Below are 14,157 nucleotides of genomic sequence, written 5' to 3' on the forward strand. Positions count from 1 at the left end.
GGATTTCTTGCTAATTTTGTTGGATTTTTGGATTCACTGAAACTTTTTTCCATTGACAATTTTCTGGTCCTGCTTTGGTTATATTCATTTCGCAAGAACTCCTAATATCCAAACTTCAAGAACAAAACATCTATACTCTTTCAAAGACATTGTCTGAATTTCTGTAATTAAGTAGAAACAGTGCCTTAAATTTTCACACTTTTCCTGATCTACGCAAGAATCCCAGACTAACGAGCTAAGGTACACATAAAACATTTTGGCAATATGACGATTTATGTTGGATGTGTTGTGTAAAACCATCTTCCAAATACCTTTCAATCAAAGCAGTGATAAATTTACCTGAGGCAGGTGAAGACCTCCCACCACGATGCCGTTACTCGTCCGCTCCAGAATCTGCCAAACACGATCGTAAAACCCGAGCGGTGTACGATTCAGAGATCCATCAATCTGACGCCGATTCAGCCACGACCTGATATTTAAAAAAAAGACACGTTTAATGTTTTTACTAACCTTCTGAATAAATCATAACCTCTCAAACCAAACTCATCTTCATCTGCTGATCAGAAAAGAATCCTGACGGAAAAATGACTTGCTCTTTACAGAAACCGATCCGACGTTTATATTGGGGGAAAAAAATGCAAAATGGATTATTTTGATCCAACCTAGACAAAATAGTTAATTCCAGCAGGGCTGAGCTACTCAGACAGGTAGTAAAAGTCCTGAAAAGTATCTGAAAGTACAAAATTTCCCCAAGGATTAAAGCGTATCGTAATCAAACAGATTAAAAGATACAGTCAGATTCCTTTACGCTGGTGAAAACCACAAGGCTGAGCCAATATTCATTCAGTAAAATTAATTATTAGCCTTCTTCACCTTTGGAACAAAGTAAATTAAATTACTCCAGACACGACACTTTAATGTTATGATGATGAAATTAGCAGGTATGTAAAGAAAAAAAGAGCTAGACTCTGTCACATGACAAAAGTCAAGGATGGTTTTCAGGTTTTTAAAAAAAAATTAAAGTGTTGTAATTTGTAGCAGGGTTGAAAAACTGGCAGTCGGCTTTAACACACGTCCGTAAACTTGATCAGACTAGGACCAGAGCAGAAGAACATCTAGAACTCTACTGAACATCTAGAACATTAAATTGAAAGTGGGAATGGCCCTGAAAAGTCGGAGTTTCATGAGAAGTGTAATGTTGAGGGATGATCACGCAGCAGGAAGTTGTGTAAAACCGTTATAAATTTTTCACCTGCCGGTCTGTTGAGGTTGAAGAACGTCCAACAGCAGCTGTTTGACATCACTAGGTGACATTTGGTAGATGTCCTGAGGCGGCATGTCTCCTGCACGAATCTTCAGCTCGTGTTTCATGGCCTGGATGATCCACCTTTTCCCCAAAAAAATTCCAAATTCACTCCATGCAACAAACCATCTACAAATTTTCTTCCTGCAGAAATTCTCACTGTAACTTACTTTATGTTCTTAGCAGAATATAAACATCCAATCGCATAACACCTCTATGAGTGATTTATTTAAAGTATAAACTAATTAAAACTCCTGCATTTAACGTTATGAACATTTCATTCGTTTATAAGTAAAGAATAAATCACTGTGTGTGGTGTCGTTATAGTAAAATAATCAACGATGGGCTGCTGTTACTGTATGAAGTGGAGTTACTATAACCACTCTGAAGTTGATTATTTTCCTATAACTTCAAAATGTTTTATTCCTCTTATTCGATTACAATTTTTTATTTATTAAAGATAAAATTTAATAAAATTTCATTTAATAAACAAATTTCCTATGTTTTATCCATTTATATTTACAGTTAATATTGTGGAACGTCTGCAAAACAAGTTCAACAAGCAGCTATAAACAGTCGTTCCTTCACCAGCCTCTCTTTTTTTTATCTCTCTTGAAGTTAATAAGACAAAAAAAGCATGCAGCTTGTCATGTGACCGAGAAACTGCAAAAACTCAACTCCTCTGTCCTGAAGATTTCGGAAAACTTACAAACAGTTCCAGCTTTTCTGGCTGTTACAAAGCGCTGACACTGGAGACTCCTTCCAAAAATGTTAAACAAACACATTTCTTCTTCTACAAAAGTTGAGTATTAATCAACACCTTCTGACCAATCACAGTCCAGAACTCAACAGCTCTGTGGTGTAACTAGATACGACAGTTCTTTCCTATGTCATAGAGTTTGGTTGGTCTTTTAAAAGAATTAACGAGCTGGTAATTTTTTTAATTGAGTTAATTGTTTAACGAGCAGGACCGTGTGGGTTTGTTACCCGATGCGGATCTTGAGCATGCCGCTGAACAGCTCGGGGCTGTTAGAGATGATCCAGCCGATGTGGATGACGAGCTCCTGCTGCAGCACGGCCTCTCGCTCGCCGTGAGGACTGCACTTCCTGTAAATAATGTCCTTAATGACGGCCGGAGACAGCGGGTTAGAAATCACCTCCTCCTCGTGTCCAAAAAGACCCAGAGTCACCTGGTACAACAACAAAAAAGTTAATTCTCAAAATCATTAACCTGCAAATGGTACATTAATACGTCCATGCTCTGATGTGTCTGTCTTCTCCAAACTAATTCTGCACTAAACCCATAAAACATGTTCTTAACAGCAGCTGTCTCAAACAACTTTCTACTTCTTTTTAATTTGTATAAAACGTGTCAGAGCATCATTTTAACGTTGCAGCCCGAGCGCTTTTAATCTCGGCCCTGTGACCCGCAATTTGTCCAAAACAGACAGCAGGTAGATTTGTGAGCATAAAAACCCCCAGAAGGTCTTGATCCCTTTTTTATTTTTGTAAGTCTCGTCTCTAAGGCTTACGCAACGCAGCCTGCATGGCTCAGACCTCCGCTGGCGATGTGGACTGACCCATTTTCTGAACAAAACTATGTTTCAGACTATTAAACCGTTAAAAAATCTTGGGGATGCAATCTATATGCAGATTTCATCCTCCTGGAGATTCAGTGTAATAAATCAGTTCGGGATTATCGGAGGGAAAAAGAGGCCTGCAGTAAATCTAACACAATTAATCTGAGAAATGGTAAAGATGAGCACAGGACACATCAGAGGATGTACAGTATACAGTAAATAATACACACATATTAAATATGCACTGTATAGGGGGTGGGATGATATATCGGTATGGTGATGAACCATGATCAGGAAATCTCAAATAGCTGCACAAAATGATTCAAAATGATTTTTCAGAAAACTGTAAAATGTTCCTGTTCTGTCCAGAGAACGAATCAGTCGACATTTTACTATCATTTAATGCAAAAACTGACAAAGGAATTAAAACAGAAAACTCGAGGCCTGATGACTCAACTGTAGTGAGCTAAACGAAGCCTTCAGGACAGAAACAGAAGCTTTTAAAATAATTTCCATGATGTGAATACTGAGAACTCTGTATGATAAAATACATTAAACTGAGCAGTTCCCATATTAGGCCTCATTTATCACGCTGGATACGAGCGAATTTATTCATAAAGAGTTCACAGGAACATTTACACAAGAAATGTGGAGTTCATGAAAATCCAGTTAGTTGGGAAAAAGATTCGTGTCCTACATTTCACTACCGAGTTTTTGCATATTTACATATCATAATACTCACTCACGTGAACTCGATAGATCAAACTCATATCGCATAATTGTCGATGAGTTACTGTGATATTATACACGTATTACACTCTGGTTTAAATCACGTATTTACTCACAATTAAACACCAATTTAATAAACATTTTGTGAAATCAGTTGTTTCATGTTAATGACTTGAAAAGAAACCGTAAATATAGACAAATAAGATTAGCCTTTCAATTAGGACAAAAGTACTAGCATCCTATGAAAGGAAGAGGAGTTGGTGTGTGTCTGTCTTAGCCGAAGCGCTGCAGTGGCTGAGCTGCATTATTGGAAGATTTAGCGCATCCCACACTTAGGAGGCGCTCTTTCACTGTTTATTCGCCATTTTGTCATTTTCAGCTCTCTGTGCGCTTGGCCTTTTATGGAGTTTTGTGGGCGTGGCTGAATGTAAATCTGCCATGAATGTGCTTGGTAATTCACAGCTGATTATCGAAGTGCGTGAGTACAAAGAAAAAAAAGTTTTGTAAATCTGGTGTGAATTTTTACTTGGGTTTGGCCACGAAAACATTCAGACATGACGTTTGATAAATGAGGCCCAATGCTGGTGCTGAATCAAACAGGGGAGTCCTCACAAATCCCAATATAACCCCTGGTCTTGTTTTTTTTTTTTTTTTCAGTAACAAAATTAGAGAAAACTAAATCGTTCTGATAAACTATTGAAGGCAGAAGTTTTCCCACAAATTTGCAAGACCTCCAAAGTGTAAACTTAAAAAAGTTAAAAAAAAAAAAAAAAAAAAAAGAGGATAGATTTTTTTTTTTTTAAATGAAGAAATTGGTAATCATTAAGCAGAGTACACACTGACCACGCTGTTTTTGTAATGTGCCTCTGCACTAACTAGCTAATATTAGCTGTTCACCGTATCGTCTCACCCCTAACAATAAACCAGCAGCAGCATCAGCAGTGTGCTACGCTACGTTAGCAGTGTAGAGACGGTTAGGGATTTAACGTATTGAATTTGCAGCATATTAGCTTGCAGTTGTGTAAATTTAGTGAAAAATAAACACACGAACAATACACAAATGATCAGTGAACATTAAAATGTTTTTATATATATATATGTACATATAAGTTAAAAATATTTCTACCATTTCTACCACTATAAATTTTTAAACTTGGTTCTTTCTTTGGCCTCCTGATCTTGGTTCCCACTTACCTGCTTGCCATGCACTAAAATGCTAGTAATACTTGGAGCAAGGCTGTCCACTAGCTTAGTTAAGAGACTGGCAGCGAGACGTACAACGGACCTGGTGAACAGAAACACATCATCCCACACGGGTTAACACTCAGATTCCTGCTGAACAGGAACATCAACAGGCCTTAAAACAGCAGGAAGTTGTTAATTTAGTATCCTGGAGTGAGTCATTTATTTACGTCAAGTTTATCACTCATGAAAACTTTTGTTTCTTTCAATACTGCAAGTAGAGACGGCAGCGATCCGATACCCAGGATCAACATGGATACCAAGAAAAAAATAAAACAAACAAATAAATAAAAATGTGATCTGATATCGGAGAAAAAAAAAGAAGAAGGAATTCAATCCGATCCTGTAACAAACAGAACGGAAAAGATTGGAATTGGATTTGGAAAAGGTTTTTCTTTTCCGACTGGAAATGTTTACACATAAAGAGACGTGATTGTATTTGTTAGGATTGATTTTATTATATTTATACTTTATTATATTTGCAGTGGAATGGAGGAGTTTAACCGAATAAAAAAAGCAGCAGTTTTGTCTAATTCATGTATTTTCTCCTGTAATTTTTTTTTAAGGAAAAAAATATTTTAAGTAGTTTTTAAAGGAAAAAATTAAATAAAATATCAGATGGATATCGATATCAGCTGATCCTCGAGATTTCAGTATCAATATCGTTATCAGGAAATAAAAAATGGTATCGTGCCATCTCTAACTGCGAGTAAGAGTAATTAGCAAAATTGAACACATCTCCAGATCCTGAACTTTAGGACCTGTGCTGATAAAACAGGTTCATTTACATTCACGAGGCCACGTATGACCTGGAACTGGTTTGGTGCAAGAATTAACATCAGGACTCTGAAACAATCCTGAAGTGTTTTAACCTCCTGAAAGCTTTGTTATGAGCTTTCATTTTCACCACCATCACAGGCTGCTCGCTGTCCCTCCGTCCCTCCGTCTCCTCGCTCAGCCATGCGTGCATTTCAATAACCGGCTAAATTAACGAGCGTTCCCAACGCAGCGCGCCTTCACAATGAGCCATTAGCATTCTCGGCTTTGTCCCTCAGGTAGGAGGCGGCGCTGAATGACAAACGTGCAGTGGGAATTCAAGTCCAATTCTTCTTAAGTCTTAGCGAATAAGTCTCAAATTATATCTTTAAATCATATAATGGACTCCAGCATAAGTATTTTAATGTTCACTAATTTATTAGATGCGGAAATTTTCTGCTTTTTGTAGTGGACACATACACTCAGAGCTGGGCGATAATCTCAGTTTACACATGCTGATGTAGTGATGCTATTAAAAAAAAAAATATATATATATATATATATATATATATATATATATATATATATATATAACCAATCAGAAAACAGGAGGCGGGGATTACCATACACTCAGTTACATAAATAAGACTGGTTTGGTCTAGAACTGTACCTATTTTTTTTTCTTCAAAAACGTATTATATTTAATAAATCTTTTATGTAAGAGAATTTAATATGTAAACTCTCAGCAGGAAAAAAATCCCTCGTGGATAATAAAGTGAGTTTCATTATGAAAGAACCAAATTATAACCAAATTACTCCTAATTGTCATCACATTTTTGTTATCAAAGTATTTTCCTAAAATATTGATCTTATATCTTTTCCCTATCGCCCAACTCTCTCTCTCTCTCTCTCTCTCTCTAAAATTAAATAACTGATAAGAAGATGAGCAATGGGGATGTGGTGAGGGTGTGGAGCTCAGCACGACAGTGAACACGCTTCACTAAATGAAAAAGACAAAAAAAATTAAATTGACAGACAGTTAGTCATTTTTTCTCTTCTATTTCCATTCTTCTTTACTTATTGACTATCCCTTGATCCCTCCATCAGTTTTCCAAAGCTACAATCTTCCCTCCTTAACTGCACTTCCCTGCATTTTCTGCAAATTTGTATAATAGTAATAATTTTATTATTATTATTATTATTATTATTATTATTACAGAGCTGCCAACACAGAAGAGAAATTATGTGCAGTTCCCAAGTAAAAGGCAAAAAAACCATACAGTACGTTTGCGATTGCGAGGAATAACACGCCGTTAACACGAGTCACGCATTTTAACGGTTTATAGTTAGGTTTAATGTTGCGTTACGACCGAGAGTCGAGTTAGTTCCTGTTCTCACTTACGTCATAGCCGAGTTGTTCCCTCGCCAATATCTCTCTAAATTAATTAATTAAATAAACAATGCAGCCGGTCATTTTACCGAGAAACCAGAAAGCGTAATCTAGTGAAGACTTTCCTCTTCTGATAAACTTCTTAAAGCATCGTGACTGTTACAAAGCGCTGACACTGGAGACTCCTTACACAAATGTTAAATAAATATCTCCTAACAAAGATAAAAACAGCACATGAACGATGTTACTTTGTTAAACAACACATTTTTTAAAAAATATCTCTATTGGGACGAGATGAATGATTACTAATGTGAGATGTGTGGAAGTGGGCGGGGCTTCCTTCAGAGAGTTTAAAACAGCTACGCAATTCGTTGCAGTCATTCCAGCTTTATATGTCAGGTGGCTCATCTGATGATATTATTGGGGGAAAAAAAGATTCTTTTGGTGAATTTTTGAGTGAAAACTCATATCAGTGTACCCGACTGAGCTCTGACGCACAAGGCGTAAAGGTTGGCAGGTCTGTTATTATTAGCTTCAGCTATCGATCTAATATCATACACAAGAACCCGATAATCACAGGTGTAAATTAATGTAAAATGCACCATCATCATCATCATCATCATCATCTTCGCAGCTCGTCAGTGAAGCGTGCTCTCCTGTTAATGAGAAACTTGGTGGTTTCACTCACAGTTTCGACAGCTATAAGAAAGAAGCATGCAGAAGCAGTGACACTCCCACAGCGCGTTACCTGTTTACCGTGGACCAACAGGGTCGTTATATGAGGAGCTATAGAACTGGCGAACTTCTGCGTAGCGGCTGCTGCGCAGCGCACCGCCATCCTACACCGGGTTAACATGTTCGAAAATAAATTCATTTTCACAGGAGAGATTGAGATTTAAATCAAAAGACAGAAAGAACAAACAAGAAGAAATAAAGTGTTGATACGTGGAAATATCACGCTAGTGCCTGTTATGTTTTGTTTATAATTATATAATAGTGATTTCCAGCTTCACCACATTTGATTAACTCGTTAATTAATTAATTAATTAAAACAAACAATAAAAGCATTGTTATACGCTTAAGAATAAGTGCTGCATTGTAAAAGAAGTCACTTGTTCCTGGATAAAATTCAAAGCTAATGCCGTTACTTACATTTGTGTGAGCAGGTGTTTCTTGTTTGTTTGTTTGTTTGTTTGAAATATTAATGTTAGTTAATTTTTTGTAAACACTAAACAAGTTTTTATATCCTTTCAGAAATATACACTACTGTTCAAACATTTTCAATGAAATATTTCATTTAATGTTGACTTCGTTATTACTGTATCGAGTAAAACACACAACAAAAATAACAAGCTATCACAATTCACTATGCATAATTTTTTTTTTTTTTTTTTTTTTACATATTTTCCAAATAAATTATTTATTATTTTTTTTAATTTACATTTTAACTGCATGTAAACACTAAGAATAGTATTGGAGACTATTTCACTCCTTCTCTCATCATTTATTTTTCATAATATTTTCTATACTATCCTTTATATCATCTCGTAGTTTTTGCAGTTCATTATTCTGATATAAACTCTCCAGTATTTATTATAAATACTTACACAATAATAATTATTATTATTCACTGCTTATGAGGCATTATGTAGGTAAAGAGCTAATAATGAGCTAATAATGAGCTAATAAGTTTGCTCAAGGTGCTACAGTATAACCAAAGACTAAATCTATATCTGAATTTCTGTAAAGCTGCTTTGTGACAATGTCTGCTGTTAAAGCTGTTTATAAATAAAATTGAATTGAATTGAATTGAAAGTACATTAAATGTTCAGAGCTGAGACTGAGATGAAGACTGGAGGATCTGAGATAAACACTAAATGGCCAAATATAAGTTTTTTGCACTCCTGACCATCACCATCACCATATGTGCTTCTTCCCCAAACTGTTGGAGGAACACAATTGTATAGAATGTCTAAAGGTGCGTCTCAATCAGCTCCTTAGTTCAGCAGTTCAGTAGTCCAGTTCAGTAGTCGAGGCGCTGATCAGGGAGTCGGCCATTTTAAGTTCTGTCTCAATCGCAAAATCCTTCCAGTGCACTGGAACGTTCGCTCCCTAAAAAATCCCACAAAGCACCACAATAACCAGGGAGCATCGATGTTCAATACGTTCCCTTACTGGAAATGACGTCATATTTACTGAAGTCTCTAAGCGCGAAAAAAATGGTGGACGAAATCTCAGCTAACTTCGTTTACAAATGTAAGTAGCTTGTTGTTGTTGTAGCTCTCAAATGATTACTTACTTGATCTGATGTTCTGTGTACAGTTTGGTTGAGTCTAACGACTTTTATGTGTTTAATGATTTGAAAAAATCCACTAGCTAGCCTACGATCCAGCTTGAAGTACCATGCCAGAAATGTGCGTGATTAAACTAACAAATTTCTATTAATGTCAGAAAGATGACGTTGTGACGTTTTACAGCACGAGTACATCGTCAAGCGCAGGAAATTGAGTCATCAGTGTCCCAGTGTGTATCCTTACCAGCGCCCGAACTCGTGTACGCGATCTACTGATTCACAAGCTAGGGAGCTGATTGAGACGCACCCTTCACTGGAACTAAGAGGCTCAAACCTGCTCCAGCATGACGATGCCCCTGTGCACAAAGCGAGCTCCATGAAGACATGGTGTGTGAAGGTTGGAGTGGAAGAACTCGACTGTCCTGCACAGAGCCCTGACCTCAACCCCACTGAACACCTTTGGGATGAACTGGAACACCGACTGAACCCCAGACCTCCTCGACATCCCAACATCAGCGCCTGACCTCACTAATGCTCTTGTAGCTGAATGAACACAAATCCCCACAGCCACGCTCCAACATCTAGTGGAAAGCCTTCGCAGAAGAGTGGAGCTCATTATAACAACAAACACACGGGGAATAAATCTGGAAAATGATGTTCAACAAGCACATACGGGTGTGATGGTCAGGGGTGCACAAACTTTTGTCCTTATAGTGTAATTAAGGCTTTGAGGAAGACGTTAACATTCAGTAGTGTGTGTGTTTTGGTGTGTGACGTGAAGAAGTGAAATCTGACCAGAGTTTCCTGCTGCCTGCCCTCCTGTAGATCCGCTCCAACTCGGCGTTCAGGTACTCTGGAAACGCAAAAAAAACGAGATTATTCGTCTTTTTACCACAGCACAGCTGAATTCTTGAATCTGATTGGTCAGAAGGTGTGCGTGTGGATTAATGCACTCGTTCTAACACATCATTGTTTCCATAGCAACAGCTGATTCACAGGGACCTGTACTGCGGACGCTTCACATAATCTAATCAACAGATTAAAAAAAACTCTTGTTTAACAAACAAAAAGCTTTAATCATTGATGTGGTCAAGTTTTTTTTTTTTTTTATTTTTAATGAGATGTTTATTTATGGAAGGAGTCTCCAGTATCAGAGCTTCAGAACACAGGAAAGTCTTCAGGACAGAGGAGTTTTTTCTAAATTATATTTCTTTGACAAAGTTAATTTAAAATAATTGTATTCTAACAGTAAAGTTAAACATGTTTTTACTAGCATTCTCACGTTGTTATTGATAAATACTTTATTTCTGCAAACATAAAACAACATAAAGTTCAAATCTGGTGTTTTATTTCCTGCTCGTCAAGTGATTACTGTATCAACTGAAAACACTAAAAAAATACAAGTTATTAAATGTCTCATCAGAATGATTTATGTAGAATCACTTTATAAAGTACCTAAAAGTACTTTCCTTATATTTTTACCCACTTAATTATTATTTAACATCATTATATTTATAACAATATTTATTCTTTAATAAAGTTAATTTGACATTTATTATAGCAACAGCTGTTGTGTTTATTTACTGATTAATAGAATTACAGGCAAATGCCTTTCTTTTTTACTTTCTTTCTTTCTTTATTCATTCTTTCAAGACTAGAATTAGAGTCTAATGCCTTTATTTACTTATTTATTTATTCATTCATTCATTCATTCATTCATCTACTCATCTATCTATCTATCTATCTATCTATGGATTTTAATATTTATTCATTTAATCTATCTGTCAGTCTGTATCTATCTGTCCATCTGTTAGCTAGACACAATATAAGCACATATATTGTATATATATATATGTGTGTGTGTGTGTGTGTGTGTGATGGTACCGTCTCTGCTGAAGAAGTCTGGACCTTCTTTCTTCAGGAGAATACTGGCGAGCTGCGCCTGGCTGGCGAGACAGCCACAGTCCTGTCAGGAAACACACACACACACACACACACACACACACACACACACACTCAAGTCACACAGGACGAAGCTACGTCACTTTAATCAGCTCGTCTAAACGCTTCACGCGAGACTCACGTTGAACTTCTGCAGGATCTCGTGCGTGGGTTTGTTCCTCCACTCGTCGATGTCGATCTCGGGCTGCTGCTCCAGGTCCGTGGCGTTCGGCGTGCTCGTCTGCCGCTTCACCTTCGAGTGTTTGGGCAGCTCAAGCTCCTCGAAGCTCTTAAACTCAGGAATCCTTCAAGGAGGAGAAACACGAATCACAACAAGGGATTGGATTAGGATTACACTTCACAGTGCTACACTGAAGTATTACTTCAGTAAAAGAATAAAAGGTTTTACACATTAAACACGTCTCAGCTGATTCCTTTCTTTACGTACACTCCTTTAAGGATTATTATTATTATTATTATTATTATTATTATTAATAAGATCAGGTTGGTTGTTACTCTGCCTCGTTGACACGCAGAAAATCCAGCTGCTCAACCACGGCTCCGGAGATCAGAGTCTACACACACACACACACACACACACACGAGTCAATACACTGTTCAATGTACCAGTTACAACTAAACACAGATTAAAAATACAAACATTATCTCAGCACTCTTCATCTTAATTAATCAATTAAAATATTTATGTATTCATGTATTTATTTATTTTTATCATTTGTTTGCTTAAGAAAATAAAAGGAACAGTTCACACTTTATACGTTTACAGTTAAAGATATTAAAAGTGTGTGAAAGAGGAATAATTTTTTTAACCTTGGTTTATGTCTGTGGTCAAGTTCATCATTATTAATCACTCAATAGATTAATACATTTCTGTTCTTTTCAAAATCTGAAATAAACACTGCCACTTCGAAACATCGTTTCAGCCTAAATTTCACTCATTAATACGGATTATTATTAAAATAAAATGTGTTATACGCTTGTCATCTCTAATCGTACATACTGCACATTGTTGAGAAGAAAAAAAAAAAAAGCGAGAGAGTCAGGAGCTCACCTGAAGCCTATCGACGTGAACTTTGACCCCTCCGATGTTGCCCTTCTTGAACGAGGCCAGCATGTCCAGGACGGGGTTGAAGCGGCTCCCCCTACAGGACACCGAGACACATTAAACAGTTCAAAATAAAAATAGAAAGTGGTGCATTTTATTGAGTGCGATTGGTTATAAAGCGAGTCGTACTTGATTCAATTCAAATCAATTCAATATTATTTCTATAGTGCTTTAACAGTGGACATTGTCACCACGCAGCTATACAGAAATAAACAGACTCAAATTAAATTAAACTCAAATAAATTGTAAATATTATTGCAGTAATATTGTAAATGACTTTATACCTGATGTTATCTTCTCTGATGAGAACGAGGAACAGCGGGCGACCCTGCATCTTCCAGCACTGCTTAATGAACTGTAGGGCGTTCTACACACACACACACACACACACACACACACACACACACACACACACACACACACACACACGGGATCTGTAAATTCTACCTGAATGTAAATGATTTTAATTCAGCGTTTCTCAAACAGATCACATGACCTGAGAGTTCGGCCAGGTGTGACATCACATCAGCTCACCTTGATGTCATCGATCAGCAGCATGACATCCTGAGACAGGTAGAAGTCGCTGAGGTCAAAAACGATGGGGTAACACACCACCGTCTTCCCCAGGATGCGATAAATCTGAAATAAAAGAACAAAAAAAACAACAAAAAACATTTTTTCTACAACCTCTACTGAGATCTTTGAATATGCATGAATATGCAAATCAGGAAACACCCCCACGTCCAGCCCTAACAGCTTAATATCATTAAGATTAGCTAACTGCTTTTAAACTACATAGCAAGTAATCCAAGGTTACCATAGCAACCTAGTCTAGTGCACAGGTTTTGCGGCTTCCTTGAACTTCACGCCTGAGACGTGATTGGTCCAAAGCTTTGAAGCTTATTTAGTGACATCACAAAATGAAATCATATGTAGCTCCGCCCCCAAATGAGTTTTATATAGACGCACAAATCATTAGAATCAGGCTGTTAAAAAAGGAGTCACTTAAACACCAAGCTTTTATGTTCAGGGAGACGTTAAATCTGTGTGTGTGTGTGTGTGTGTGTGTGTGTGTGTGGTTCCACTAATAACTGATTTTATCTCGCTGTGTCCTTCATACGAGACGGACACGCAAGGAAAGACAGACAAATATTTTACCTCAGGGTTGAGATTAAAGATAATAACTGCCGAGTTTCTTTAAGACTAACTCTAACGTTTTAGTGACACCTATTGTTTCTGCTAACATGCTAATAACTGTAATTTAACAGAACATGCTAATAACAGTAATAATAACAGTAGTAATTTTATTGACTTTATTCTGGAACTTTATTCTGAGCTTCATTCTCATGACGTTAAACACCTCAGCAGTGAGATTATCGTGTGTTTCGTGTCTGATATCAAGATCACAAATTTCCAGTGAAGTTTAAATGCTACACAAGTCGAACGTGAACAGACCAGCGGCAACTCTAGAAGGTTCTGAGCTTCTTCTCTGTGCAGCTGTGCATGTTTCAATGGTCTGTATTTCTTTAGTAGAAGTTTGTACCTGTAATTAAATCATTTTGAATTATTATTCTGTGTCGCATAATCAAATATTTTGGCAGAATGCGTGCAATAAGTGGGATGAACTGATGCAGAGCTTATAATTTATGGATGATTTCATCTTCTGTAGTGTTCTACTAAACAAAATGGCTGCTGAGGTGCTCTGAAAGTGTGTGGGATGGGTGGTGCTTTGCTGTTGCCGTGACAACCGCATCCAAGGGGGAAAAATAGCCACATACATCTTATTATATGTCTTAA

General features: G+C 37.1%; 1 protein-coding gene across 3 annotated transcripts in view; it reads right to left on the bottom strand.

The window, feature by feature from the left end:
* The window catches only part of phkb (phosphorylase kinase, beta), a 92,126-nt gene that overhangs the window by 5,317 nt on the left and 72,652 nt on the right, over positions 1 to 14,157 (bottom strand). For 2 of the 3 annotated variants that reach the window (XM_053229420.1, XM_053229418.1), the window contains 11 exons: positions 12,895 to 12,999; positions 12,645 to 12,727; positions 12,307 to 12,397; positions 11,751 to 11,809; positions 11,377 to 11,539; positions 11,178 to 11,259; positions 10,089 to 10,146; positions 4,807 to 4,897; positions 2,291 to 2,493; positions 1,253 to 1,387; positions 340 to 469 (listed from right to left, as the gene is read on the bottom strand). In XM_053229420.1, the coding sequence (XP_053085395.1) occupies positions 340 to 469; positions 1,253 to 1,387; positions 2,291 to 2,493; positions 4,807 to 4,897; positions 10,089 to 10,146; positions 11,178 to 11,259; positions 11,377 to 11,539; positions 11,751 to 11,809; positions 12,307 to 12,397; positions 12,645 to 12,727; positions 12,895 to 12,999 (1,200 nt within the window). Of the gene's footprint in view, positions 1 to 339; positions 470 to 1,252; positions 1,388 to 2,290; positions 2,494 to 4,806; positions 4,898 to 7,748; positions 7,840 to 10,088; positions 10,147 to 11,177; positions 11,260 to 11,376; positions 11,540 to 11,750; positions 11,810 to 12,306; positions 12,398 to 12,644; positions 12,728 to 12,894; positions 13,000 to 14,157 lie in introns of all 3 variants that reach the window. The other variant, XM_053229419.1, reaches the window with a different exon arrangement.

Source organism: Pangasianodon hypophthalmus, chromosome 25 (genome assembly GCF_027358585.1).
Source record: "Pangasianodon hypophthalmus isolate fPanHyp1 chromosome 25, fPanHyp1.pri, whole genome shotgun sequence".
NCBI classification, from domain to species: Eukaryota; Metazoa; Chordata; class Actinopteri; order Siluriformes; family Pangasiidae; genus Pangasianodon; species Pangasianodon hypophthalmus.